The 27,272-nt window shown below is 43.3% G+C and overlaps 1 protein-coding gene across 1 annotated transcript in view; it reads left to right on the forward strand.

Moving 5' to 3' along the window:
- Positions 1 to 27,272, forward strand: part of BLZF1 (basic leucine zipper nuclear factor 1) — a 56,479-nt gene that overhangs the window by 23,390 nt on the left and 5,817 nt on the right. The window contains exons 5-6 of the mRNA XM_077481676.1: positions 2,052 to 2,180; positions 21,771 to 21,990. Coding sequence (XP_077337802.1) covers positions 2,052 to 2,180; positions 21,771 to 21,990 — 349 coding nt within the window. The remainder of the gene's footprint in view (positions 1 to 2,051; positions 2,181 to 21,770; positions 21,991 to 27,272) is intronic.

Consider the following 27,272-nt stretch of genomic DNA (forward strand, 5'->3'; position numbering starts at 1 on the left):
CTGGCCAGATTACCAGGTGAAAATAAGTGAAAGAGAGCCTAAAAAATGCAGCCACCACATCTTAGAATAGGTAAGCTGCAATATAATGTTTGCTTTTGGGTTTAATACCACTTTAACCCCTTGCCGCCGAGCGTACGCAGATGTGTGTACTCGGCTTTCTGGGGTTATACCGTGGGTTATGCCGCAGCTGCAGTCATCATCATCCCGGTACTGTTTTTTTAGAGCCGGCGAACGGCTTTCCAGCCATAACAACCAATGCGGCTAAAAGCTGACGCCCCCCTCTTGCCGCTCTTACCGGGGCTCCCGATGCAATAATCCGCCGCTTCTGGCAGCTAGGGACAGACTGAAATGAAGCCGTAAGCACCTTCATTCTAGTCTCCTTGACGTAAACACACAAACGACTTCATGACGTCACTTCCCGTTTACTCTGCTGCCAATGGCGCCGGTTTTAAAAAATATACAGTATTCAGAATCGCCAAAAACAGCGATCTGAATACTTTGAGGAGGGATTTGTGGTCTTTTAAACCCCTGATCCCTCCATAAAGAGTACATGTCACCACCTATTACTGTGACAAGGGATGTTTACATTCCTTGTGACAGCAATAAAAGTGATCAAAACATTTTTCTTTTAAAAAAAACAATTTTATTTTAAAATGAAAGAAAACATTTTTTTTTAAAGCGCCCCCGTCGCTGCGAGCTCGCGTAGCAAAGAAAATGCATACGGAAGTCACGCCCGCATATGTAAACGGTGAGGTATCTCCTGTGCTGAAATTGACTAATATCCACATATCAAGGCATTCTGATATTTCCATAAGACTCCTTTCACACCAGGGCGTTTTGCAGGCGCTATAGCATTAGAAATAGCGCCTGCAATCCACCCTAAAAATGCTGCACCATTGTCTGTAGTGTGAAAGCCCGAGGGCTTTCACACTACAGCGGTGCGCTGGCAAGACGTCAGGGAAAAGTCCTGCCAGCAGCTTCTTTGGAGCGATGAAGGAGCGGTGTGTTTACCACTGCTCCCCATTGAAATCAATGGGGCAGCGCTGTAATACCGCCGGCAAAACACCGCTATTGCGGCGTATTGCCGGCAGTTTTAACCCTTTCTCGGCCGCTAGTGGTGGGTAAAAGCGCCAAGCTAGCAGCCGAAATGCGCCGAAAATCCGGCGGTAAAACGCCGCTAAAAATAGCGGCATTTTACTGCCGACGCCATGGGTGGTGTGGTGTGAAAGGGGTCTTAACCTTACCAAGAGTCAGCCCACTGCTTGCATCTGGTCTTTTTGAGAGGAGTACTGCGGGTGCTGTGATGTTTTCAGGAAGTCTTGTACAGAACCCTGTTGGCCCCTCCCACCAGCCATGACCTGCCTGCATTGCATGGAGACCAGGCAAAATAATGTAAAGAACTTATTCAAACATGTGATTAGCATGTGGGAAGGGGAGAACCAGGCAAGGCAAAATTTTAAAGGCAGTTTAATCTTAAAGCAGAGTACCACTCAAAAGTGGAACATTCGCCCCTCTTCCTTCTGGGGCCACAGACTCCAGCTCTGTGACTGGCCGGAGCCACATGACGGCGCATTCACACCCCCGTGCCATGACCCGCGCCTCCGGCCAGTCACAGAGCCGGAGTCTTGGAAGGAAGAGGGACGAACATGGATGCGAGGGCAGCGTGGGCTTCATTTGCAGGTAAGTGTCACATAATGTGCTCATATCCAATGCTTTTACTTTGCAGGAGCAAAGGAAGGAAGTAAAAACCATCAGGGTTTACTTCCTATTTAAGTTGTCTACGCATAAATATTGAAATGGTGGATTTGTTTTTGGTATTTGATTTTGGGTGGACTTTTCCATTAACTTAAGAATATTTTAAATCCCTTAAAAAAAGTATTTTATGATGTATTTTTTTAATATGAATAGATAAGTATTGTACTGTATATATGCGTTTAAAAAAAAGAGGCATTCATTTTTGTTTTATAATTGTTTGAATTGATATGTCCTTTTTTTTTTTTTTTTTTGCTTTTTTTTACTATTCATTGCTCAATTTTTTTTTTCTGTTTTAGAGTCATGGCAGATGAATTAACAAACATCAGGGCAAATCTGCAACGGCAGAACAGAGAGGCTCAGAGTGCCCTGCAGGACTTGTTAAGTGAAAGAGAGCAATTTCGGCAAGAAATGTCTGAAACCAAAAAGTATGACTTTTTTTTTATTTTTTTCCATTTTGAATTGGGTGCATTTATCTGTGCACAGTATATATTCAAGCACATGATCTTTTAGGAACACTCATAAATGTGCACATGTCAAAACGTAAGCAGAAAAACACTTTCAGCAGGTGAAAAAGCCCTTAACGTGTACCTGGACAATGGACATCAAAGTATTTACATGTACAAACAAGGCAGTAAAATGACTTTAACCACTTTCAGACCGGACCATTTTGCTGGTAAATGACCAGAGGTCTTTTTACACTTTGGCACTGCGCTGCTTTAACTGGTAATTGCGCGGTCATGCAATGTTGTACCCAAACAAAATTTGCGTCCTTTTCTTCCCACAAATAGAGCTTTCTTTTGATGGTATTTGATTGCCTCTGCGATTTTTATTTTTTGCGATATAAACGTAAAAAGACCGCAAATTTTGAAAAAAAATGATATTTTCTACTTTTTGTTATTAGAAAAATCCAATAAACTCAATTTTAGTCATACATTTAGGCCAAAATGTATTCAGCCACATGTCTTTGGTAAAAAAAAAGTCAATAATTGTATATTTATTGGTTTGCGCAAAAGTTGTCACATCTACAAACTAAGGTACGTTTTCTGGAATTTACGCAGCTTTTAGTTTACGACTGCCTATCTCATTTCTTGAGGTGCTAAAATGGCAGGGCAGTACAAAACCCCCCCAAATGACCCCATTTTGGAAAGTAGACCCCCTAAGGAAATTGATAAGAGGCATGTTGAGCCCATTGAATATTTTATTTTTTTGCCTCAAGCGATTGAATAATGACAAAAAAAAATTTTTTTTTTTTTTTTACACAAAGTTGTCACTAAATGATATATTGCTCACACATGCTATGGGCGTATGTGAAATGACACCCCAAAATAAATTCTGCTGCTTCTCCTGAGTACGGGGATACCACATATGTGGGACTTTTTGGGAGCCTAGCCGCGTACGGGGCCCCGAAAACCAAGCACCGCCTTCAGGCTTTCTAAGGGCGTAAATTTTTGAGTTCACTTCTCACTACCTATTACAGTTTTGAAGGCCATAAAATGCCAAGATGGCACAAAACCCCCACAAATGACCCCATTTTAGAAAGTAGACACCCCAAGCTATTTGCTGAGAGGCATGTTGAGTTCATGGAATATTTTATATTTTGCCACAAGTTGCGGGAAAATTACAAACTTTTTTTTTTTTTTTTTTTTTTTTCACAAAGTTGTCACTAAATGATATATTGCTCACACATGCCATGGGCATATGTGAAATGACACCCCAAAATAAATTCTGCTGCTTCTCCTGAGTACGGGGATACCACATATGTGGGACTTTTTGGGAGCCTAGCCGCGTACGGGGCCCCGAAAACCAAGCACCGCCTTCAGGCTTTCTAAGGGCGTAAATATTTGACTTCACTCCTCACTACCTATTACAGTTTTGAAGGCCATAAAATGCCAAGATGGCACAAAACCCCCACAAATGACCCCATTTTAGAAAGTAGACACCCCAAGCTATTTGCTGAGAGGCATGTTGAGTCCATGGAATATTTTATATTTTGCCACAAGTTGCGGGAAAATTACAAACTTTTTTTTTTTTTTTTTTTTTTTCACAAAGTTGTCACTAAATGATATATTGCTCACGCATGCCATGGGCATATGTGAAATGACACCCCAAAATAAATTCTGCTGCTTCTCCTGAGTACGGGGATACCACATATGTGGGACTTTTTGGGAGCCTAGCCGCGTACGGGGCCCCGAAAACCAAGCACCGCCTTCAGGCTTTCTAAGGGCGTTACAGTTTTGAAGGCCATAAAATGCCAAGATGGCACAAACCCCCCCCAAATGACCCCATTTTGGAAAGTAGACACCCCTAAATTTAGGGGTACACTAGTGAGACTAGGTAATAAATGGCGGGTGCCCTGAAACTATAAAAAAATAACTAACCAACCAGCGTCACCTGTAACAGTTATATGGTGATCACTGGTGAAAGGGTTAACTAGGGGGCAATCAGGGGGCTTTATGCGGTAGTATATGGGGGTCCCTGGCGCTATAAAAAGCTGCGGCGAACCTAAATACCTACTTGCCTAACTAGCGTCACCTGTGACACTAATACAGCGATCAGAAAAACGATCGCTTATTAGGCTGGGTTCACACTGGAGCGATGCGGGAACGCCACGAATGCGCGGCGGGTTCCCGCATCGCATGCCTCCCGGCGGCAGTTCACACTGCCCTATGCGAACTGCTGGGAGTGTCAGTGAAATGTTACTGACACCCCCAGATCAGTTCGCATATCGCAGTGCGATCTGCAAACTCGGATCGCATGGTGTGAACACCCATGCGATCCGATTCTGCTGCGGGCCAAAAAAAGGGTCCCGTGCGAATTTGCGGCGGGTGCGGCGGGTGTGGCGGGTGCGGCGAATGGCTGAACTCGAATCGCACAGAGATCGGATGTGATTTGCACTGCAGTGCGAATCACATCCGTTCTCAAACCGCTGCAATCTGAACCCAGCCTTAGTGACACTGGCGACGGGGGGTGATCACGGGGTTAAACCTTTATTGGGGGGGTTAGGGGGGTACCTTAGAACTAAAGGGGGCTAACCCTAACTGCCCTAACAGTTATTAGTCACAAATGACACCCGCCGGGTGATCAGGGGGTTAAACCTTTATTAGGTAATAAATGGCGGGTGCCCTGAAACTATAAAAAAATAACTAACCAACCAGCGTCACCTGTAACAGTTATATGGTGATCACTGGTGAAAGGGTTAACTAGGGGGCAATCAGGGGGCTTTATGCGGTAGTATATGGGGGTCCCTGGCGCTATAAAAAGCTGCGGCGAACCTAAATACCTACCTGCCTAACTAGCGTCACCTGGGACACTAATACGGCGATCAGAAAAATGATCGCTTATTAGGCTGGGTTCACACTGGAGCGATGCGGAAACGCAGCGAATCCGCGGCGGGTTCCCGCATCGCATGCCTCCCGGCGGCAGTTCACACTGCCCTATGCGAACTGCTGGGAGTGTCAGTGAAATGTTACTGACACCCCCAGATCAGTTCGCATATCGCAGTGCGATCTGCAAACTCGGATCGCATGGTGTGAACACCCATGCGATCCGATTCTGCTGCGGGCCAAAAAAAGGGTCCCGTGCGAATTTGCGGCGGGTGCGGCGGGTGTGGCGGGTGCGGCGGGTGCGGCGAACGGCTGAACTCGAATCGCACAGAGATCGGATGTGATTTGCACTGCAGTGCGGTGCGAATCACATTCGTTCTCATAAACCGCTGCAATGTGAACCCAGCCTTAGTGACACTGGCGACGGGGGGTGATCACGGGGTTAAACCTTTATTGGGGGGGTTAGGGGGGTACATTAGAACTAAAGGGGGCTAACTCTAACTGCCCTAACAGTTATTACAGTCACAAATGACACCAATGCAAAAAAAAAAAAAAAAAAAAAAAATGACATTGGTGTCACTGTGACTGGGGGGCAGGGGTAATTGGGGGGGTGATCGGGGGGTAAAGGGGGGGTGTGAGTGTGCCTGGCATGTTCTACTGTGTGTGGGATGTGTTGGTGCAACTCACTGATCCGCTCTCCTCCGTGTCGGAACGAAAAATACCGACACGGAGGAGAGAATACATCACTTCCTCTCCTGTGTTTACATTACAGGAGAGGAAGTGATGTCACCGGGGATTTCTATTCGTCGGGAGCGATCGCGAGGGGGTGGCCATGAATGAATGGCCGTCCCCTCGTCCGGGATCGCTCCCGAACGAAAACCGACCGCCGCAGGCACCGGGCGGGGGCCCGATCGGGCCCCCGACCCGCGGGAGGCAAATCACGTACATGTACGTGCTTATGCCTGCCCGTGCCATTCTGCCGACGTACATCGGCGTTAGGCGGTCGGCAAGTGGTTAAAACAAGCCATCTCTGACCTCTCTAGTTGCTTCTACTGTAAAAATCATGCTCATTTGAGCTCAAAAACACTGCTTTTACAGGTATTTGAGCTTTTTTTTTTTTCTGCCTTTCTGAAGTTTAGAGGCAGAAAAAAAAAAGTGACTAAATGGACAGTAATACTAGGCATGTTTAGATGCGTGCCTGTGTTAATGCATTCTAATGGTCCGAATTCTGGCCAATAGAATGTATTAACACTGGATGCGGCAACGTGCATGAATGTACATCCAAGCTGCTACACTCCTGTAGGTGAAAAAATTGCATACAGTGTTCATGAAGCTCTAAAAATTGCAGCAAAGACTCTAAAGCCAGGTTTCATTCAGCTTCTAATGGCTTATAAATACCTGTAATGTGTTTAGAGGGCTGACGTACTGCTAAGGTTCTGCTGCAATAGAAAATAATAAAAAATAAGCTAGTATTTTAGTACCTCTGTTGTCAACTTACATAGTTACATAGTAGGTGAGGTTGAAAAAAGACACAAGTCCATCAAGTCCAACCTATGTGTGTGATTATATGTCAGTATTACATTGTATATCCCTGTATGTTGTGGTCGTTCAGGTGCTTATCCAATAGTTTCTTGAAACTATCAATGCCCCTCGCTGAGACCACCATCTGTGGAAGGGGATTCCACATCCTTGCCTCTCTTACAGTAAAGAACCCTCTACGTAGTTTAAGGTTAAACCTCTTTTCTTCTAATTTTAATGAGTGGCCACGGGTCTTGTTAAACTCCCTTTTGAAAAAAAGTTTTATCCCTATTGTAGGGTCACCAGTGTTGTATTTGTATATTGAAATCATATCCCCTCTCAAGCGTCTCTTCTCCAGAGAGAATAAGTTCAGTGCTCTCAACCTTTCCTCATAAATAATATCCTCCAGACCCTTTATTACGTTTGTTGCCCTTCTCTGTACTCGCTCAATTTCCAGTACATCCTTCCAGACGACTGGTGCCTAGAACTGCATACTCTAGGTGCGGCCGGACCAGAGTCTTGTAGAGCGGGAGAATTATCATTTTATCTCTGGAATTAATCCCCTTTTCAATGCATGCCAATATTCTGTTTGCTTTGTTAGCAGTAGCTTGGCATTGCATGCTATTGCTGAGCCTATCATCTACAGGGACCCCCAGGTCCTTTTCCATCCTAGATTCCCCCCCCCCCCCCCCCCCCCCCCGTGTATAGATTGCATTCATATTTTTTCCACCCAAATGCATTATTTTAAATTTTTCTACATTGAACCTCATTTGCCGTGTAATTGCCCACCACATTAATTTGTTCAGATCTTTTTGCAAGGTTTCCACATTCTGCCGAGAAATTATTGCCCTGCTTAGCTTAGTATCATCTGCAAATACAGATATTGAACGGTTTACCCCATCCTCCAGGTCGTTTATGAACAAATTAATCAGGTTTGGTCCTAGTACAGAACCCTGGGGGACCCCGCTACCCACCCCTGGCCATTCCGAGTATTCCCCATTTATCACCACCCTCTGAACTCGCTCTTATAGCCAGTTTTCAATCCATGTACTCACCCCAACGGACCTTATTTTGTACAGTAAACATTGTTATGGGGAACTGTGTCAAATGCGTTTGCAAAATCCAGATACACCACGTCTACAGGCATTCCTTTATCTAGATGGCAACTCACCTCCTCATAGAAGGTTAATATATTGGTTTGGCAAGAACAATTCTTCATGAATTTATGACAATTACTGCTAATGATACCGTTCTCATTACTAAAATCTTGTGTATATAGTCCCTTATCATGCCCTCCAAGAGTTTACATATTATTGATGTTAGGCTAACTGGTCTGTAATTCCCAGTGATGTATTTTGCGCCCTTTTTAAATATTGATGCTACATTGGCTTTTCTCCAGTCAACTGGTACGATTCCAGTCAGTAGACTGTCAGTAAAAATTGGGAACAAGGGTCTGGAAATTACTTGACTGAGTTCCCTAAGTACCCTCGGGTACAAGCCATCGGTTCCCGGTGATTTATTAATGTTAAGTTTCCCAAGTCAAATTTTAATTTTGTCCTCTGTTAACCATGGAGGTGCTTCCTGTGATGTGTTGTGAGGATAAACACTGACGTTTTGGTTACTGAAGCCCCCCGATTCCCTCGTGAAGACTGAGGAGAAGAATAAATTCAGTACCTTCGCCATCTCTCCATCCTTTGTAACCAGATGCCCTTCCTCGTTCTTTATGGGGCCAATATGGTCTGTCCTCCCCTTTTTTTTTTTTTTTTTTATACTTAAGGGATTTTTTTTGGTCTCTTCCGCTATGTGTTTTTCATGTTCTGTCTTAGCCGTCCTTATTGCACCCTTACATTTCTTGTTGCATTCTTTATAAAGTCTGAATGCTGATGATGATCCCTCAACCTTGTATTTTTTGAAGGCCTTCTCCTTTGTTTTTATATGCATTTTTTACATTGGGGTTAAGCCATCCAGGACTTTTGTTCGCTCTTTTAAATGTATTACCCAATGGGATGCATTGGCTATTGCCCTTATTTAATATGCTCTTAAGGAAAACCCATCTCTCCTTTGTGTTCTTTGTTCCTAAGATTTTATCCCAATTTATGCCTTCTAGCAAGGTTTCTAGTTTAGGGAAGTTGGCTCTTTTGAAATTCAGTGTCTTTGTATTCCCCTAATGTTTCCTATTTGTGTGATTTATCCTGAAGCCAATTGACCTGTGTTTGCTGTTGCCTAAATTACCCCGTATTTCCAGATCCGTGATCAGGTCTGTAGTGTTGGTAATCAGTAGATCCAGTAACGCTTAATTTTCTAGTTGGTGCGTCAACCATTTGACCCATAAAATTGTCCTGCAAGACATTTAGGAACTCGCGAGCAACCTTAGATGAATGCGCGGTTCCCTCTGCCCAGTCTGTCTGGATACTTAAAATCCCCTATTATAACACTTCCCATCCTTGCTGCTAATCCAGATTGTGATAGAAGATCTGTCTCCCCTTCCTCCCTCAGGTTAGGGGGCCTATAGCGTACTCCCAGTATTATTTTCCCCTTAGCTTCATCCCTTTTGGAGCTTTACCCATAAGGATTCCACCTCCTCCCTAGCTCCCTTAGTAATATCATTTCTCACATTCACTTGTACATTATTCTCGATAGGCATACCCCTCCCCCTCCTACCCTCTCTATCCTTGCGATAAAGGTTATAACCTTGAATGTTTGCCAGCCAATCATGAGAGCTGTTGAACCAGGTCTCTGAAATTCCAACAAAATTCAAATCCTCCTCATACAACAGTATCTCTAGTTCACCCATCTTGTCCGGCAGGCTCCTGGCATTGGTGAACATGCCACGTAGTTTAGACCGGTCGCATATTATCCTCTTAATGGGTGTTCCGAGATTGCAGATAGGACTGGCTACTATACTTACCTTGGGTTTATGTGCTTTGGTCAACCTACCACTAATGCCCCCCCCAATACTACCCTCTGGAATCGCCTTGTTTAAAAATCGTTCTAACTTTTTTGCCATCTTCGTTCCCAGCTGATCTGCAGCATCCTCATTTAGGTGCAGTCCGTCCCTTCTATAGTACTGGTTATCGACTGAGCAGTCGGCCCAGTCCTCCAGGGAAACAACCCCCCCCCCCCCCCCTTACTACACCACCAGCTCTTTAGCCACTTGTTTACTTCCCTAATCTCCCTCTGCCTTGTGGCTCAATATACTGGTAGTATTCCTTGAAAATTTATTTTAATTCTCTAGGATTGTGAGACAAGCTATCCTCAACATAACTGAACATAATTTTAGATCAATCCATGCGTGCCTTGCTCCATTATTGGCAAATCCCGAATTCACTCCGGGCCTCATCCCTTCTGATTTTGCATGGTGGACAAATAAGGGGCATTTGCGCATTGCCAATTTTTACAACCACAGAGGAGTCCTATATCTGAAAACCCTTCAGGAACAACACGCTTTACCACCAGCAGAACACTATTGATATAATCAGCCTGCTTTATCTCTTCTCTAAAATAGCTTTCTGACTTATCTACAACAACCCCAATAGAATACCTATGTAAACGCATTGACATCTGTTCGGGGTATATAGCTAAGGTTCACATTATTCTAACCTCCACAGACGACAAAGTCCCTTATATGGAAAAATAAGAAAAGGATATAGGGGAGGTCTTGGACCCTGCAGAGTGGCATAGACTTGCATAAGGGGCTGCAAAATCAATTAAAATCGGCTCCCTCCAGCAGATTACATTGCGCTGAATGTAGAACCATTATTCTCCCTGGTGCGTACCAAGATTCAGGCCTGGTCTCGCCTCCCCCTTGGGGTTTGGGGGTGCGTTAATCTGATTAAAATGGTCCTATTACCCAAAGTACTGTATGTGTTGTGGCATGCCCCGGTATACTTGCCGCTGAAATATTTTAAATCCCTTGAAAGTCTCCTTAGGCCCTTTGTATGGGGGAATAATAGACACAAGCTTGCTTGGCAGGCTTTGAAAAGCCCGACTGATATGGGGGGCATGGCTCTCCCAGATCTAAATCACTACTATGTTGCCTCACAACTGTCTCAGCTTTTTCATGTAGACAAGACTGACAAACAACGTTTTCTGACCCTTCTCTGCCCTACTTGGGCACAAATTGCAGATGATCCGATAGCTGCTATCTCGACGGGGGCTGGGAGCTCTGCATTGGAGCCAGGTAAACACTCCATGCTTTTTCATTACAGAAGGATTTGGGATCCTGCATCCACTAAATTGAATGTTATATCACCAAATGACTATACCCCACTTTGGCATAACAAACAATTGCCGGAACTTCAAAAGATCCAGGGTGTTCAGTTATGGGTATCGAGGGGAATATACTACCTGCATCACCTGATTCACCATGGCACTATTAAAACGTTTCAGGCGCTGCAGGAGGAATTTGGTATTCCAAACACTATGCTATTTCAGTACCTACAGGTTCAGCATGCACTTGGAGCACAATTTCCGCAGTCATTGCCTCGGCCTGCTCCCAATCCTATTGTCGCCATAGTGAAGGATACTGATCCCAAAAAGCTTATCTCGTGCTTTTATGGTATGCTTACGGCCCCCGTCTCGGCGAGACTAGCGTATGCTCTGAAGTCCCGCTGGGAGGGTGATGTGGGTGAACTGACAGACGAGGAATGGGAGGAGGCTCTGGAGACGTGCAAGTTGGTGTCCCCTAGGCTCCAAGACAGGCTTTCTCAGATTTACATAGTGCATAAAGCATACCTCACCCCCCTCAGGACCGCCAAATATAATACGAATCAATCTGTGCTCTGCCCGATGTGTACTTTTGAGACTGGGACGTTCTTCCATCTTATCTGGTCTTGCCCCAAACTGCAGGAACTTTGGAAACAAGTACCGTATTTTTCCGTGTATAAGACGCTACTTTATCCTTAAATTGTTAGGCTGAAATACGAGCAGCGTCTTATACACGGTCAGTCAGCCTGGGAGAGAGCCGCGCGGGTGCGTAGATAGTGCGTAGCTTACGAACGGCTTCCTCCAATCACGAGCTGTATGCTAGTGACGTCAGCTGGAGGTAGAGGCGGAGGTGGAGAGTGCGCAGATGCGATCCCGTTCGACGTGGAGACTGCGCAGATGCAGAGAGCGGAGCATTTTGAGCCCAAGATGTCACAGAATACCGGTAATAAAAGTAAGAGACTGTCTTATTCTGCAAAATTCAAACTCAGTGTAGTTAGCTATGCAAAAGAGCATGGGAATAGAGCTGCAGAGAGACAGTTTGGACCTCCCCCCACTGAGAGTATGATCAGACAGTGGAGAAAACAGGAAGAGCAACTCCTTAAGATGCCAAAAAAGAAGAAGGCCTTAAGGGGAAAACCAGCAAAATGGCCAAATTTGGAGCAGAGGCTTAAAACTTGGATTTTGGAGCAGCGCCAGAGTGGCTTATGTGTGTCAACCAAACTTATTCAATGTCAGGCAAGAATGTTTGCAGGTGAAATGAACATTGTTGATTTTACAGGAAAGGCAAAATGGTGCTTCAATTTCATGAGGAGAGAAGGGCTGGCCATGAGAACACGAACAAAGTTAGCTCAGAAAATGCCACCAGTTTACGAGGATAAAATCCAACAGTTTCACTCCTATGTCATAAAACTTCGGAAAAAATATGATTTTGAACCAAGTCAGATTTCAAACATGGATGAGGTCCCTCTCAATTTTGATGTGCCTTCCAACAGAACTGTTGATGTGAAAGGAATCAAAACAGTGCCAATAAAAACAAGTGGCCATGAAAAGACACACTATACTGCTGTGCTTTCATGCTGTGCAGATGGTACTAAACTGCCTCCTATGCTTATTTTCAAGAGGAAAACCTACCCTAAAGAGACCATACCACCTGGCATTATTGTGCAAGTTCAAGAGAAGGGATGGATGAATGAAGACATTATGGCCATTTGGTTTGCAAAGGTTTGGTCCAGAAGACCTGGAGGGCTCTTAAAGAAGCCAGCTCTGCTTGTCTTTGATCAATTCCGAGCACATTTAACAGAAAAGACTAAAAGGGTTGCATCAGATTTACGAACACACCTAGCAGTTATTCCTGGTGGACTTACAGGTCAGCTACAGCCACTCGATGTTTCAATCAACAAGCCATTTAAGGTCCTGATGAGAGAAGAATGGAGCAGATGGATGCAAAAAGCAGGTGATAACTTGACCCCGGCAGGAAGAGTGAAAAAACCAACCATTACCGAGGTCTGCAATTGGGTCCTAAACTCATGGCATGGCGTCAAACAAGAGGTGATTGTGAAGTCCTTCAAGAAATGTGGAATCAGCAATGAAATGGACGGAACTGAGGATGATCTCACATATTTAGACAGTGACTCAGAAGACAGCAGTGATGCAAAAGAAGTTGAAGAAATTCTGTCTGGAACTAGTGATGAAGAAGAGAACATTGATGCAACAGAGGTTGAATAAAGTGATATGATGCATAATATACTGGTATGTAAACTTTAATTACTAAATAAAACTGTGTTCTGTTTTACCTGTTTAAAATATGGATTTCTTAATTCTGGGTTGCAAAAGTGGGGGGCGTCTTATACATGGGGGCGTCTTATACACGGAAAAATACGGTAGTATCATTTCTACATGATGTTATGGGCTCGCCCTTGGCTCTCGACCCCAAACCCTGTCTACTAGGGATATTTCCTGACGTATTAGATAAAGTTACTAACACTTTCCTGCAGGAAACCTTGTTTTCTGTTCGAAAAGTGATAGCTAGACAGTGGATGAGGCCCCTTCCACCCCGGGTTGAGGACTGGAAACGGGAAGTTAATTTCACGCTCCCATATAAAAAATTCTTATATAAAAATAGGGGTTGCCCAGCTAAATATCATAGAATTTGGGATAGATGGTTGCAGGAGGCTGCCACGTGTGATTAGGGAATTTGATGTAATGTTGCAGTAAATAATGGGTCGATGTTAGGACTTTCCTTGGCTGTGATACATAATGGCTACTGTAATGGAGAAATGTCTCTTATCTACTGTTATGGTTATGACGCAACACCTTTTGAATGTTCGGTGTATGCCACTGTGATTGTAATCTCTGCAATAATGTTCAATAAACATTACCTGTTTAATGGAAAAAAAAATCGCCTCCCTAAGAGAGGCCAAGTACAAAGTACTAATATGGTGGTTCATGGTCCCCGCTAGAATTGCCGGGAGCCTCCCTGCTGTGTTTGAGGGTGCGGCCAAGAGGGAACAGCTTATGATGGATGTGCCTAAAAGCTTGTAGATTCTGGATCTGAATCTACAGTTTTATCTATTCTCTCACAGGGACTCTAAGTCCCTGCAACAAGCACTCCTCAGGCCCCCTATTGGGGGGAGCCTCAAGACCCACCCAACGCCTAATTTTAAATTTTTTACCTGATCCTGAAATTCTCCAGTACTATCTTTTTGATCTCTTAAAGAACAAGTTGTCCCAGATAATGTTAAATGAAAGCCCTTCTTCCATCCTGGACATGCTTTTACCGATTTTTGAAAAAAAACTGGGACACCTGGATCACCTTCCTGATGGGGACAGATCTGAGGCTAACCTCTTAGTGGTGCAGGGGAGGTTCGCTCTTCTTCTCCTCTTCTTCTTCTCCTTCTCCTTCTCCTTCTTCTCCTCTTGTTTATTCCCCCTTTGGTAGTTTGGGGAGTGATGTAAGACTGCTGGTCCTACTCCACATTTGCAGGGTATGTATTCAAACATAATGACTGGCTACTGTAATAGTTTCAAAGCTGAGATGACCCCTCCTCTTGGTTGAGTGCCTCCGAGCATGCAGTTCCTCTTTGGAGGATGCTTTTTCTGTTCTTTTAGAAATATAATCATAGCCCAAAATAGCATTATACCATTTCCTTAACGACCAATGCTGTATGTCAATAATGTTACCATGTACCGGTACTTTATTATACAGTTTTAGATCTTTATAGTTTATAACCTTAAAAAAGTGATTGGAAAAGAAAATGAATTTCTCCACAGTGTCGATAGCTAGGCTAGAGGTGAATGGAGGCGTGTGTTAGTGCTTTTATGTCCTTCTTTTTTTTTTTTTTTTTTTTTTTTTGATGCTTTAGTAGGCACAGTCAGGGTCTCCTTTAAAGTAGTTGTTGTTGTCGCAGCATGCACTTTCATTTTATACCAACAATACAACCAGTAGTTATAGTTGACAATCCAATACTTGAAAAATCATCTTTCATGTTGTTAGTGCTTTTTTCTGCTCACCATCTTTTTCCACAATATTCTGGATTTCCCTGCATACTTGGCAGATTTCTGATATTTTCAAGGGCTATATATCCCATGGTACATTGCTGTCTGCAAGTAGTGATTTCTGTACTTCCTCCTCTCAACCCCTTTGTAGTTCAGAAGGCAGGCTCTGTGAAATGTGTGACACAGCAGTGCCTTGTCACAGGGTATGGTGAATAGGTGTCACAGAATTCAAGAACATAAATGGGGGGGAGGCGATCCTCACAAAGTAAGTTTACAAATTTCAATATCTTTCAGATTATTAGCAGTAGCCTAGAAATTATTGAAATGCTATACAGTCAAAATGTAAAATCCTATTGCATAGTTTACAATTGAAAAATATTGAAAGAAATGATAGCCTATAATCTTTATGAACTAATATTGCATACTGAAAAAATTCCAGTTCCAGAGACATTTTAAATTTTGGTATGGTCAGCAATTGGTTCATTATGTATAATACAATTATTACATACATTACATATAATATACGTATATATATTGTGTTTTGGGGGCTAAAAAAAAAATGTATTTTTTGTTGATATTGACATCCAGAAGTTTAGTTTGTATTTATCATGTGCCTAATAAAAAAAATATATACATACACAGTATCTTACAACAGTGAGTACACCCCTCACATTTTTGTAAATATTTTCTTTCCATGTGATGACACTTTGCTACAATGTAAAGTAGTGAGTGTACAGCTTGTATAACAGTGTAAATTTGCTGTCTCCTCAAAATAACTCAACACACAGCCATTAATGTCTAAACCCCTGGCAACAAAATTAAGTACACCCTTAAGTGAAAATGTCCAAATTGGGCCCAAAGTTTCAATGTTTTATGTGGCCACCATTATTTTCCAGCGCTGCCCTCTTGGGTACGGAGTTCACCAGAGCTTCACAGGTTGCCACTGGAGTCCTCTTCGTGCGTGCGTATGTATGTATGATATATATATATATATATATATATATATATATATATATATATATATATATATATATATATATATATATATATATATATATATATATATATATATATATATATATATATATATATATATATATAATATATAATATATAATTTTTTTTTTTTATAAAAATTTTTTTTTTTTTATAAATATGTGTGTATATAAAATAAAAATATGAGAGAGAGATTTCCAGTTTGACCATTGGTTGTCTTTATATAAAAAAATTAACATTGTCTATTGAACTATCTTTCATATGTAGAAAGATATAAAATCCTAAAGACATGTGTGAACATACAGAGCACAACTGTATATAGCATTCTCTCTGTTTGGGAGATAATGACTACATGTTAAAAGCATAAGCCTTTACCTAAAACATATCAAACAGTCCAACATGTAGGCATCAGGGTCTACCCCAGACCGTCAAAAACTCAAATGTAGAAACTATACTGGGTAACAATGTGGCACTGTAGACCCTGCCGCCGGGGGGAGGGGAGCCAAATGACCTCCATAAAAAAATAAAAGGACAACACAAAAAAACATTTTAAAAAAAACAGGTACGTACCAAAGTTATTTGCGTATCAATCCAATCGCTCACACCAATGCCCCCCAATTTGCTATGAAGTTGATAATAGGAAATACTAGAGGAGCCCCATTCCACTATCTAGAGAACATTACAGCTCATTTGTTTAGGGGATCTCCTAAGTTTTCGAAGAGAGGGCTCAGCCAATTCTAGAAGAGCTGAGTCCAGGCGTGTCTGAGACCTGGTCTTAACACACTGCCCATATGCTGGTGAAGCATTCTCTCTTGTCCTTACAGGTTGCTTTCCAGTCCTCCCACATCTCTAATCCCATCTACACCTTGTATCCACTCCTCTTTACTGGGAATTTGTGCACGCTTTCAGTAGACTGGAAGCAAGCACTTTGCCACATTCAGAAGATGAGGCAATACACTTTTCTTATATTGACTAATTGGTTGAGGAGGGACATGAAAGAGGAAATGCATCAGAGATGGGGGGGGGGGGGGGAGTGTCTATGCCAAGAATATCTTGTATCTGGGCTTTGCTATCCTTCCTAGGTTCTATCACAGAGCACTCCCACCATAGGTGCAACAATGTGCCTTTATGGCCACAACCGATTCTGGCCAAAATGAGAATCACTGTTTTTTTGCTTAGAATAAAAAGATCATGATTCGCTCACCATTCTCACGACATAAAATCATTCACATTATACAAAAAAAGTGCTAACTTTTCTGGTTAGGATTTTTTTTTTTTTTTTCATTAAAGTAATTTTTTCCAAATAAATTGCATTTGAAAGACAGCTGCACAAATACAGTGTGACCTAAAATATTACAACAACCACCATTTTATTCTCTGTGGTGTCTACTAAAAAATATATAATGTGTGTGTATATATAATATAATATATGTTTGGGGGGGTTCTTAGTAATTTTCTAGCAAAAAAAAAATATGATTTTGAACTTGAAACCAACAAATGTCAGAAAAGGGTTTAGTGTTCAAGTGGTTAAACTTTTTTCACTTACACACAAAGTCTATTCCATTGACAAATTGTTACAATGTTTATACTTAAGTTCAACTGATAAAAAATGTTTTGATTCTTGGCGGACTGCCCAGTTTTTCCTCTTCCTTCCTTTTGATGGTGTGGCTTCAGAGGAGCAGAGAAAATTCTTTGCATAGAAATAATTGTGAAACGCTTTAGTCAAGATTGCAATAATGATTCTTGACTATTAATTGTGCAGCTCTACCACAACCCCATCGGCATAAGTCAGAGGTGGAGGGATAAATATGGGCTAGATCAGCAGGCACTCTGTACCAGCGTTATAGCATCACCATTGGTACATTTTATAACAACAATTGTTATTGGAGGTATACGATAATTTTATTCTGTAGTTCTTTTTTAATCACAACAGTGCTACTTAAAGCGGGATTCCACCCTAAAGTGGAACCTCCGCTGATCGGATCCCTCCCCCCCTCCGGTGTCACAATTGACACCTTTCAGGGGGGAGGGGGGTGGAGATACCTGTCAAAGACAGGTATTTTCACCCACTTCCGGGCATAGACTCCCGTGGGAGTCTACGCCATTTCCTGCGCTGCCTGCTGGGACACACACGGGTCCCAGTGACAGCGCAGAGATTTCCTATTGCGCTGCTCAGCTCGCGCATGCGCAGTAGGGAACCGGGAAGTGAAGCCGATTCGCTTCACGTCCTGATTCCCTCACCTAGAATGGTGGCGACAGCAGCCGAGAGCCGAGCGATCGATCGGCCTCGGCTGCCGGCATCGCTGGAACCCGGGACAGGTGAGTGTCCATTTATTAAAAGTCAGCAGCTGTAGTATTTGTAGCTGCTGGCTTTTAATATTTTTTTTTTTTTTGGTGGAATCCCTCTTTAATTGTAATTTTATTTTGATGCCTTGCTGGAAAACCTTTTGTGAATTTTCTGTTGTGATTCTTTACATTTTACTTTGGTTATAAATTGAACTTGAATATATATATATATATATATATATATATATATATATATATATATATATATATATATATATATATTTATATTCTGTTTGGTGCAGTGTATGCAGTATACTGTATGCCTCACACAGCAGGAGGGCCAGCGGGCATCTGATCCCTTTCCATTCTGGCATCTGCTTCTCTAAGCTGAGTAGCGGGTATTTAATTAATGTTGCTTGGTCTGAATCTGATTATTCAGAGGCTGTGCTGTATTTTATCCTCGCAAGAAACCTAATTTGCAAAAGTATGTGGTATCTTCATTGCCATGTGGTTTTGCTTTTTTTATAATTGAAAATAGCTATACTAGTTCCCTTACAAATTGAATTTACATGGTTTTATTTAATTTACTGTAAAAGTCAAATCTTACCCCTGAAATCAGTGATGCCTACCTACCTCTCCCCCCATCATAGTGTCCGCCAAAGTTTGGTGAAAATTTACTTCTACCTTACAGAAATCCACCCATTTAGCACCCATCAGACTCCCATTATCCAGCTTGAACTAAACTTCACACTGGCCTCACCAACCTTACATCTTTCTGGATGAAATACTTTTAAAAGGTCAATTAAAAACATTCCACCAATTAGTCAGATTTCAAACTGCTCTACGCAACCTACTTCCAATACCTACAAATTGTCCACTGTCTGCAACACAACCCCCACCTCTTCATACCCATATCTAACCAAGCTCTTACATTCTTCATTTCCCCCCCTCACCCTCGGTCTGCACTCACCTGCTCAGGAGCTCTGTGTGAGAAAGTTCCTCCTGACTCTATGATATTGGCAGAGCAGGGGAGGAGACTCACTCACCGATCTCTCTTCTCTGGCTGTCGGTGAACCACCGATAGCAAAGTACTCAGTGAGAGTGCCGCGGCTGTGCGGGAAACGCTGTGTCAGACTCTCACTGTAGGGCCAGCCCTGGACTCGGGGCTATGGGCCCCAGATTCAGAGCTCCAGCCTCAATAGCCACCGCTTAATGATGCCACTGACTCTCATGTTAATGCTTTAAGGCATACGATACAGTGCATAACCCTTGATCTCCCACCCCAGCTATTACTCTCTTCCCCCTTTACTCTCCATTCCCCTCTCTCTTTTAGGCTCCACAATATCACTTCAATTTAGAGTATCCCTCAACTTTCAAAGGAATTTACCCACAGAGGGCTTGACAATGGCTTTGAGCTACCAGAGCTGTGATGTCGCCTCCCATTGCCCTTCTGTTGTAAGTGCTCCCTCCTCCCCCCGGAGCAGCCACTCGCTGGCACAGAGAAGATGGCGCTCCAGGATGCCATGACAGCACTGGAGCCTATTTTAGAGGAAAAAAGTATTTACAGAGCTTTTTTTTTTAAACAGGTTATGTAGCATAGGTAGGGTATAATATGTTTAAGAATATTTATAATTGGCCTGATCTTCCTTCTTAAAGCAGAGTTCCAGCATTTTTTTAATTTCAAAACACCCCCAGGTTGTATGCATCTAAATCTTATATCAAGCAGCATTATTATCTAGTGTAGGTTTTTTAAATGTTATTTATTTAAAAATGCTTACTTAGCGGTCCCCGCCGAGCACTTTCCCATCTTAAATGTTGGCAGCCGAAGCCCACTGGTATGTCCTTCCGGAATATGATGCCCCTGGCTTTCCAGAATGCATCTCCCGATCGCGCGCATGTGGTTAAACATAACGATGCTACAATCGGCTCTGGCACATTGTCTCCTGCGATTGGGAACACCGGGCAGGGAGGGAGTTAATTAAATGCCTGGAACTCCGCTTTAAAGTATAAGTAAAGGCAAAAATTTTTTTTTTTTTTTGTCCTGTTTACCATTATCATTGAAAGTAAAAGAAAACCCCACATTTTTGGTTGTCCCCAGAAAAACAATAGAGGGGAAATCTTCCAATAGGAACACTAGTTCTGGTGACTTGGCAGTTCTTTAATTTGCAGAGATTTCCTCTAACTTCCTGTTTGGCCATGGGACAGGAAGTGAAGGGAATTCTCCATAATGGGACACAGATGGTGGGGGGAAAAAAAAAAATCTGACAGGCATTATAACCCACCCTTGCTCTATCCAAAATGAAAACCAAAGTTTTGCCTATAGTTCTATTTTAAGTCTGTGACCCATTTCAGGGGATGATTAACCACTTGCCGACCGCCGCACTCAGATGTACGTCCCTACTTTGGGGACGTATATCATTGTTATGGCAGCAGCTAGCTGCCATAACCCCAGTATCCCCGTGTTCGGCCGGCGATCGGCTACAAGATAAAAGGAGTCTCTACAGCGGATTTACCACAAGATCACTTTTATCAGTGAAGGGAGAGGGCCCCCTCTCCGTGATCCGGAGCCGTCGGCAGCAGCGGAGGTGATCGCGTCTGTTCTCCTGTCAGGTATGGAGACAAGTGAGGGGAAGATGCAGGGCGGAAGCGACGTCAAAACGTCACTTTCGCCCATACTTCTTAAGGCTGGATTCACACCTATGCATTTTTAGTGCATTTTGCAGATTTGCACTACAGTCCATTTAACATGGATTCCTATGGAACATGTTCTATGGTGCAAATCTGCAAAATGCAAAAAGCACAAAAATGAATAGGTGTGAATCCAGCCTAAAGGCACTTTTTTATTTTATTTTTTTTGTCATTTTTTCAAAATTACCATTTTTTTTAATTTTTTTTTTTATATTGCATTTTAGTCCAAATATGAGATCTGAGGTCTTTTTGACCCCGATCTCATACACATTATTCCTTGTAATAGGAATAAAAGTGACACAATTTATTTTTATTTTTTTTAAAGACAGTGTAAAAATAAAAGGTAAAATAAGAAAAAAATTTAAATGTGCCCTGTCTCGTGTGCAGAAGCGAACGCATATGTGAGTAGTGCCCGCATATGAAAACGGTGTTCAAACCACACATGTGAGGTATTGCTGTGATCGATAGAGCGAGAGCAATAATTCTAGCCCTAGACCGTCTCCAGAACATGCAACCAGTAGAATTTTATTAAATGTTGTCTATGGAGATTTTTAAGGATAAAAGTTTGTCGCCATTCCACGAGCGGGCGCAATTCTGAAGCGTGACATGTTGGGTATCAATTTACTCGGCGTAACATTATCTTTCGCAATATAAAAAAAAATTGGGCTAACTTTACTGTTGTCTTTTTTAATTCAAAAAAGTGTATTTAAAAAAAAAAAAAAAAGTGCTTGTAAGACAGCTGCGCAAATACGATGTGACAAAGTATTGCAACGACCACCATTTTATTCTCTAGAGTGTCTGCAAGTTAAAAAACATTTTTTTTTTTAACACTGAGTCTGAAAAAGAGGCCCAGTCCTTAAGTGGTTAAATGTTTCCATTTAGTTTTAAAAGCAGGTAATTTATTGAGATGTGTTGCATCCAGAAACATTTTGTGGTACAAAAAAGGTAATGATTGTGCATACTACCATACTTACAGTAATCATGGCTTTGTTTTTCTCTTTAGTGTATTAGAAGAACTTCTGGTCTCCCTGCAGTGGGGAAGACAACAGACCTATTACCCCATTACCCAGCCCTACACCACCACGGAACTGGTCGCAGCAAACCAGAAGCTGGCAGTTGCAGTGACGTCTCACCTTATTGGGAATACTGGATCGGAGTGCGCCAAACATACCTCACAGGCAGTGGAGTTTTGCAGCACTCCTGCAGAAAAAATGGCAGAAATGGTAAATAGCGAGTAACCATCTTTTTGAATTTGGTTTAAATGACACCTAAACTATTTTTTTTTTCACCTATTATATTCAAGTATGAATTCTTAGCTCAGAGAGTCTCTTCTGTTGCCTCCTCCAAATCTCCAAAAAACAAATTAAGGAAATATATTATGAAAAATAGATTACAAGCTCATTTGAGTGTTTTACCCTTAAAAAATAAAATAAAAAAATAAAAAGTATCCTGTTCCTTTTAAAGCATGTTATACAGCACAGTGCTTGTGCTATGTAATTTGACCATGGGGTATCGAGGCTGCTCTGTGCAAAACCACTGCACAGAGCAGATAAGTATGACATGTTTATTATTTTAATGTAAAAAAAAAAATGAAGCTTTAATATCACTTTAAAGCATAATTTCACCTTTTGGGACCATATAACATGTTTTACCTGATTTTAGGGTGGAACATGTTTCCACAAATGGAGCTTTCTTTTGGTGGTATTTGATCACCCCTGCGGTTTTAATTTTTTGCGCTATAAACAAAAATAGAGCGACAATTTTGAAAAAAACGCATTATTTTTTACTTTTTGTTATAATAAATATCCCCCAAAAATATATAAAAAAAACATATTTTTCCCTCAGTTTAGGCCGATACGTATTCTTCTACATATTTTTGGTAAAAAAAAATCACAATTAGCGATTATTGATTGGTTTGCGCAAAAGTTATAGCGTTTACAAAATAGGGATAGTTTTATAGCATTTTTATTAATAATTTTTTATTATTTTTTTTTTTACTAGTAATGGCGGCGATCAGCGATTTTTATTGTGACTGTGATATTGTGGGGGACCCATCGGACATTTTTGACACATTTTTGGGACCATTGTCATTTATACATTAATCACTGCTATATAAATGCAGTGATTCCTGTGTAAATGACACTGGCAGTGAAGGGGTTAACCAGTGGGTGGCAGTGTAGGGGTTAAGTGTTCCTAGGGGTGTGTTACTAACTGTGGGGGGGTTGGGCTTTCATTTAGTGAACACTGATCTCTGCTCCAATCACATGGAGCAGAGATCAGCGTCACTAGTTGCTAGGCAGAATGAAGAAATGCTGTTTACAATGGCATTTCTTCGAGACGATCGCGGGGATGCCAGCGGCGATCGAGTCCGCGGGTCCCGCGACCGGACTCGATCGCGGGACCGCCGGCAGCCGCCGGCAGCGCGCTCCCGATGGCAGGGCGGCAAATTTAAAGGGACGTACAGGTACGCCCATTTGCCTGCCTGTGCCATTCTGTCGACGTACATCGTCGTGCGCTGGTCGGCAAGTGGTTAAAAACATTAAAAAAAAAAATTAGAGAGCCTCCCTGTAGCAGTGTCTGCTATGGGGTGGTCAGTAAGTACTGAGCTTCCACAATTCGATACTTACTAGGGCTACCTCTGGCTGCAGTTACTGCTGCACATGTTTTGGGGATGTGTTGTACACAAGTTTTAACATTATACACGATTTGTATTATTATTATGGACGATTTATATAGCGCCAACAGTTTACGCAGCGCTTTACAATGTAGAGGGGGGACAGCACAATTACAGTACAGTTTAATACAGAAGGGGACAGGACATTATTAAAGTGGAGTTCTACCCCCCAAAAAATGATTAATATGCTTAAAAAAAAAAAATTTGGAGACTTTGGTCACTTCCCTCAGTGCAGAAAGGGAGAAGGCCTCTCCCTATTGTCAATCATCTGGGACACGTGACAGGTCCCAGATTGCGGGGCCAGTCGCGGTGCGGCTCGCATATGTGCCCGGCTGTAAAACCACAGCCGGGGGGACCAACAGTTAAAATGCCAGCGCCATATTTTTTAACCACTTGCCGACCGCCGCACGCCGATGTACGTCGGCAGAATGGCACGGGAAGGCATAAGGGCTTACATGTATGTCCTTGCCTGCCCGCCGGTCGGGGGCCCGATCGGGCCCCCGCCCGGTGCCTGCGGCGGTCGGTATTCGTTCGGGAGCGATCCCGAACGAGGGGACGGCCATTCATTCATGGCCACCCCCTCGCGATCGCTCCCGGCGAATGAAAATGTCCGGTGACATCACTTCCTCTCCTGTAATGTAAACACAGGAGAGGAAGTGATGTATTCTCTCCTCCGTGTCGGTAGTTTTCGTTCCGGCACCGAGGAGAGAGGTCCGGTGAGTTGCACCAACACACCCCACATACAGTAGAACATGCCAGGCACACTCACACCCCCCCTTTACCCCCCGATCACCCCCCAATTACCCCTGCCCCCCCAGTCACAGTGACACCAATTGCTTTTTTTTTTTTTTTTGCATTGGTGTCATTTGTGACTGTAGTAACTGTTAGGGCAGTTAGGGTTAGCCCCCTTTAGTTCTAATGTGCCCCCCTAACCCCCCCAATAAAGGTTTAACCCCGTGATCACCCCCCGTCGCCAGTGTCACTAAGGCTGGGTTCACATTGCAGCGGTTTATGAGAACGAATGTGATTCGCACCGCACTGCAGTGCAAATCACATCCGATCTCTGTGCGATTCGAGTTCAGCCATACAGATAGTATGGCTGAATTCGTGTCGCACCCGCCGCAAATTCGCACGGGACCCTTTTTTTGGCCCGCAGCAGAATCAGATCGCATGGGTGTTCACACCATGCGATCCGAGTTTGCAGATCGCACTGCGATATGCGAACTGATCTGGGGGTGTCATTAACATTTCACTGACACTCCCAGCAGTTCGCATAGGGCAGTGTGAACTGCCGCCGGGAGGCATGCGATGCGGGAACCCGCCGCGGATTCATGGCGTTCCCGCATCGCTCCAGTGTGAACCCAGCCTAATAAGCGATAGTTTTTCTGATCGCTGTATTAGTGTCACAGGTGACGCTAGTTAGGCAGGTAGGTATTTAGGTTCGCCGCAGCTTTTTATAGCGCCAGGGACCCCCATATACTACCGCATAAAGCCCCCTGATTGCCCCCTAGTTAACCCTTTCACCAGTGATCACCATATAACTGTTACAGGTGACGCTGGTTGGTTAGTTATTTTTTTATAGTTTCAGGGCACCCGCCATTTATTACCTAATAAAGGTTTAACCCCCTGATCACCCGGCGGGTGTCATTTGTGACTGTAATAACTGTTAGGGCAGTTAGGGTTAGCCCCCTTTAGTTCTAAGGTACCCCCCTAACCCCCCCAATAAAGGTTTAACCCCGTGATCACCCCCCGTCGCCAGTGTCACTAAGGCTGGGTTCACATTGCAGCGGTTTATGAGAACGGATGTGATTCGCACCGCACTGCAGTGCAAATCACATCCGATCTCTGTGCGATTCGAGTTCAGCCATACAGATAGTATGGCTGAATTCGTGTCGCACCCGCCGCAAACTCGCACGGGACCCTTTTTTTGGTCCGCAGCAGAATCGGATCGCATGGGTGTTCACACCATGCGATCCGAGTTTGCAGATCGCACTGCGATATGCGAACTGATCTGGGGGTGTCATTAACATTTCACTGACACTCCCAGCAGTTTGCATAGGGCAGTGTGAACTGCCGCCGGGAGGCATGTGATGCGGGAACCCGCCGCGGATTCGTGGCGTTCCCGCATCGCTCCAGTGTGAACCCAGCCTAATAAGCGATCGTTTTTCTGATCACTGTATTAGTGTCACATGTGACGCTAGTTAGGCAGGTAGGTATTTAGGTTCGCCGCAACTTTTTATAGCGCCAGAGACCCCCATATACTACCGCATAAAGCCCCCTGATTGCCCCCTAGTTAACCCTTTCACCAGTGATCACCATATAACTGTTACAGGTGACGCTGGTTGGTTAGTTATTTTTTTTATAGTTTCAGGGCACCCGCCATTTATTACCTAGTCTCACTAGTGTACCCCTAAATTTAGGGGTGTCTACTTTCCAAAATGGGGTCATTTGGGGGGGGGTTGTGCCATCTTGGCATTTTATGGCCTTCAAAACTGTAACGCCCTTAGAAAGCCTGAAGGCGGTGCTTGGTTTTCGGGGCCCCGTACGCGGCTAGGCTCCCAAAAAGTCCCACATATGTGGTATCCCCGTACTCAGGAGAAGCAGCAGAATTTATTTTGGGGTGTCATTTCACATATGCCCATGGCATGCGTGAGCAATATATCATTTAGTGACAACTTTGTGAAAAAAAAAAAAAAAAAAAGTTTGTAATTTTCCCGCAACTTGTGGCAAAATATAAAATATTCCATGGACTCAACATGCCTCTCAGCAAATAGCTTGGGTGTCTACTTTCTAAAATGGGGTCATTTGTGGGGGTTTTGTGCCATCTTGGCATTTTATGGCCTTCAAAACTGTAATAGGTAGTCAGAAGTGAAATCAAAAATTTACGCCCTTAGAAAGCCTGAAGGCGGTGCTTGGTTTTCGGGGCCCCGTACGCGGCTAGGCTCCCAAAAAGTCCCACATATGTGGTATCCCCGTACTCAGGAGAAGCAGCAGAATTTATTTTGGGGTGTCATTTCACATATGCCCATAGCATGTGTGAGCAATATATCATTTAGTGACAACTTTGTGTAAAAAAAAAAATAATAAATTTTTTTTGTCATTATTCAATCGCTTGAGGCAAAAAAATAAAATATTCAATGGGCTCAACATGCCACTTATCAATTTCCTTAGGGTGTCTACTTTCCAAAATGGGGTCATTTGGGGGGGTTTTGTACTGCCCTGCCATTTTAGCACCTCAAGAAATGAGATAGGCAGTCGTAAACTAAAAGCTGCGTAAATTCCAGAAAACGTACCTAAGGGTCCTTTCACACGGGGCGGATCAGTTCTGATCCGCCCCGTGGATGTCCGTTTGCTCAGCGGGGATCACTCCGCCGATCCCCGCTGAGCAGGGAGATGACAGGTCTGTCTCCGCACACTGTGCAGGGACGGACCTGTCACAGCGCCGCTCTCCCCTATGGGAGATCGGATGACGACGGACCGCAGTGCCCGTCGTCACCCGATCCGATCCGCAGACGGATGGAAAAATAGCTTTTTCCTCCGTCACACTTTTTCGGATCGGAGCGGGTCGGATGTCAGCGGACATGTCACCGCTGACATCCGACGCTCCATAGAGCTCTATGGAGCACCCGTTCAGGTCCGCCTGAAAAACTGACAGGCGGGCCTGAACGGGACGTTAGTGTGAAAGGGGCCTTAGTTTGTAGATGTGACAACTTTTGCGCAAACCAATAAATATACAATTATTGACTTTTTTTTTACCAAAGACATGTGGCTGAATACATTTTGGCCTAAATGTATGACTAAAATTGAGTTTATTGGATTTTTCTAATAACA

Source organism: Lithobates pipiens, unplaced genomic scaffold (genome assembly GCF_037356315.1).
Source record: "Lithobates pipiens isolate NorthernLeopardFrog02 unplaced genomic scaffold, aLitPip1_a1.2 Scaffold_16, whole genome shotgun sequence".
In the NCBI taxonomy this organism is placed as follows: Eukaryota; Metazoa; Chordata; class Amphibia; order Anura; family Ranidae; genus Lithobates; species Lithobates pipiens.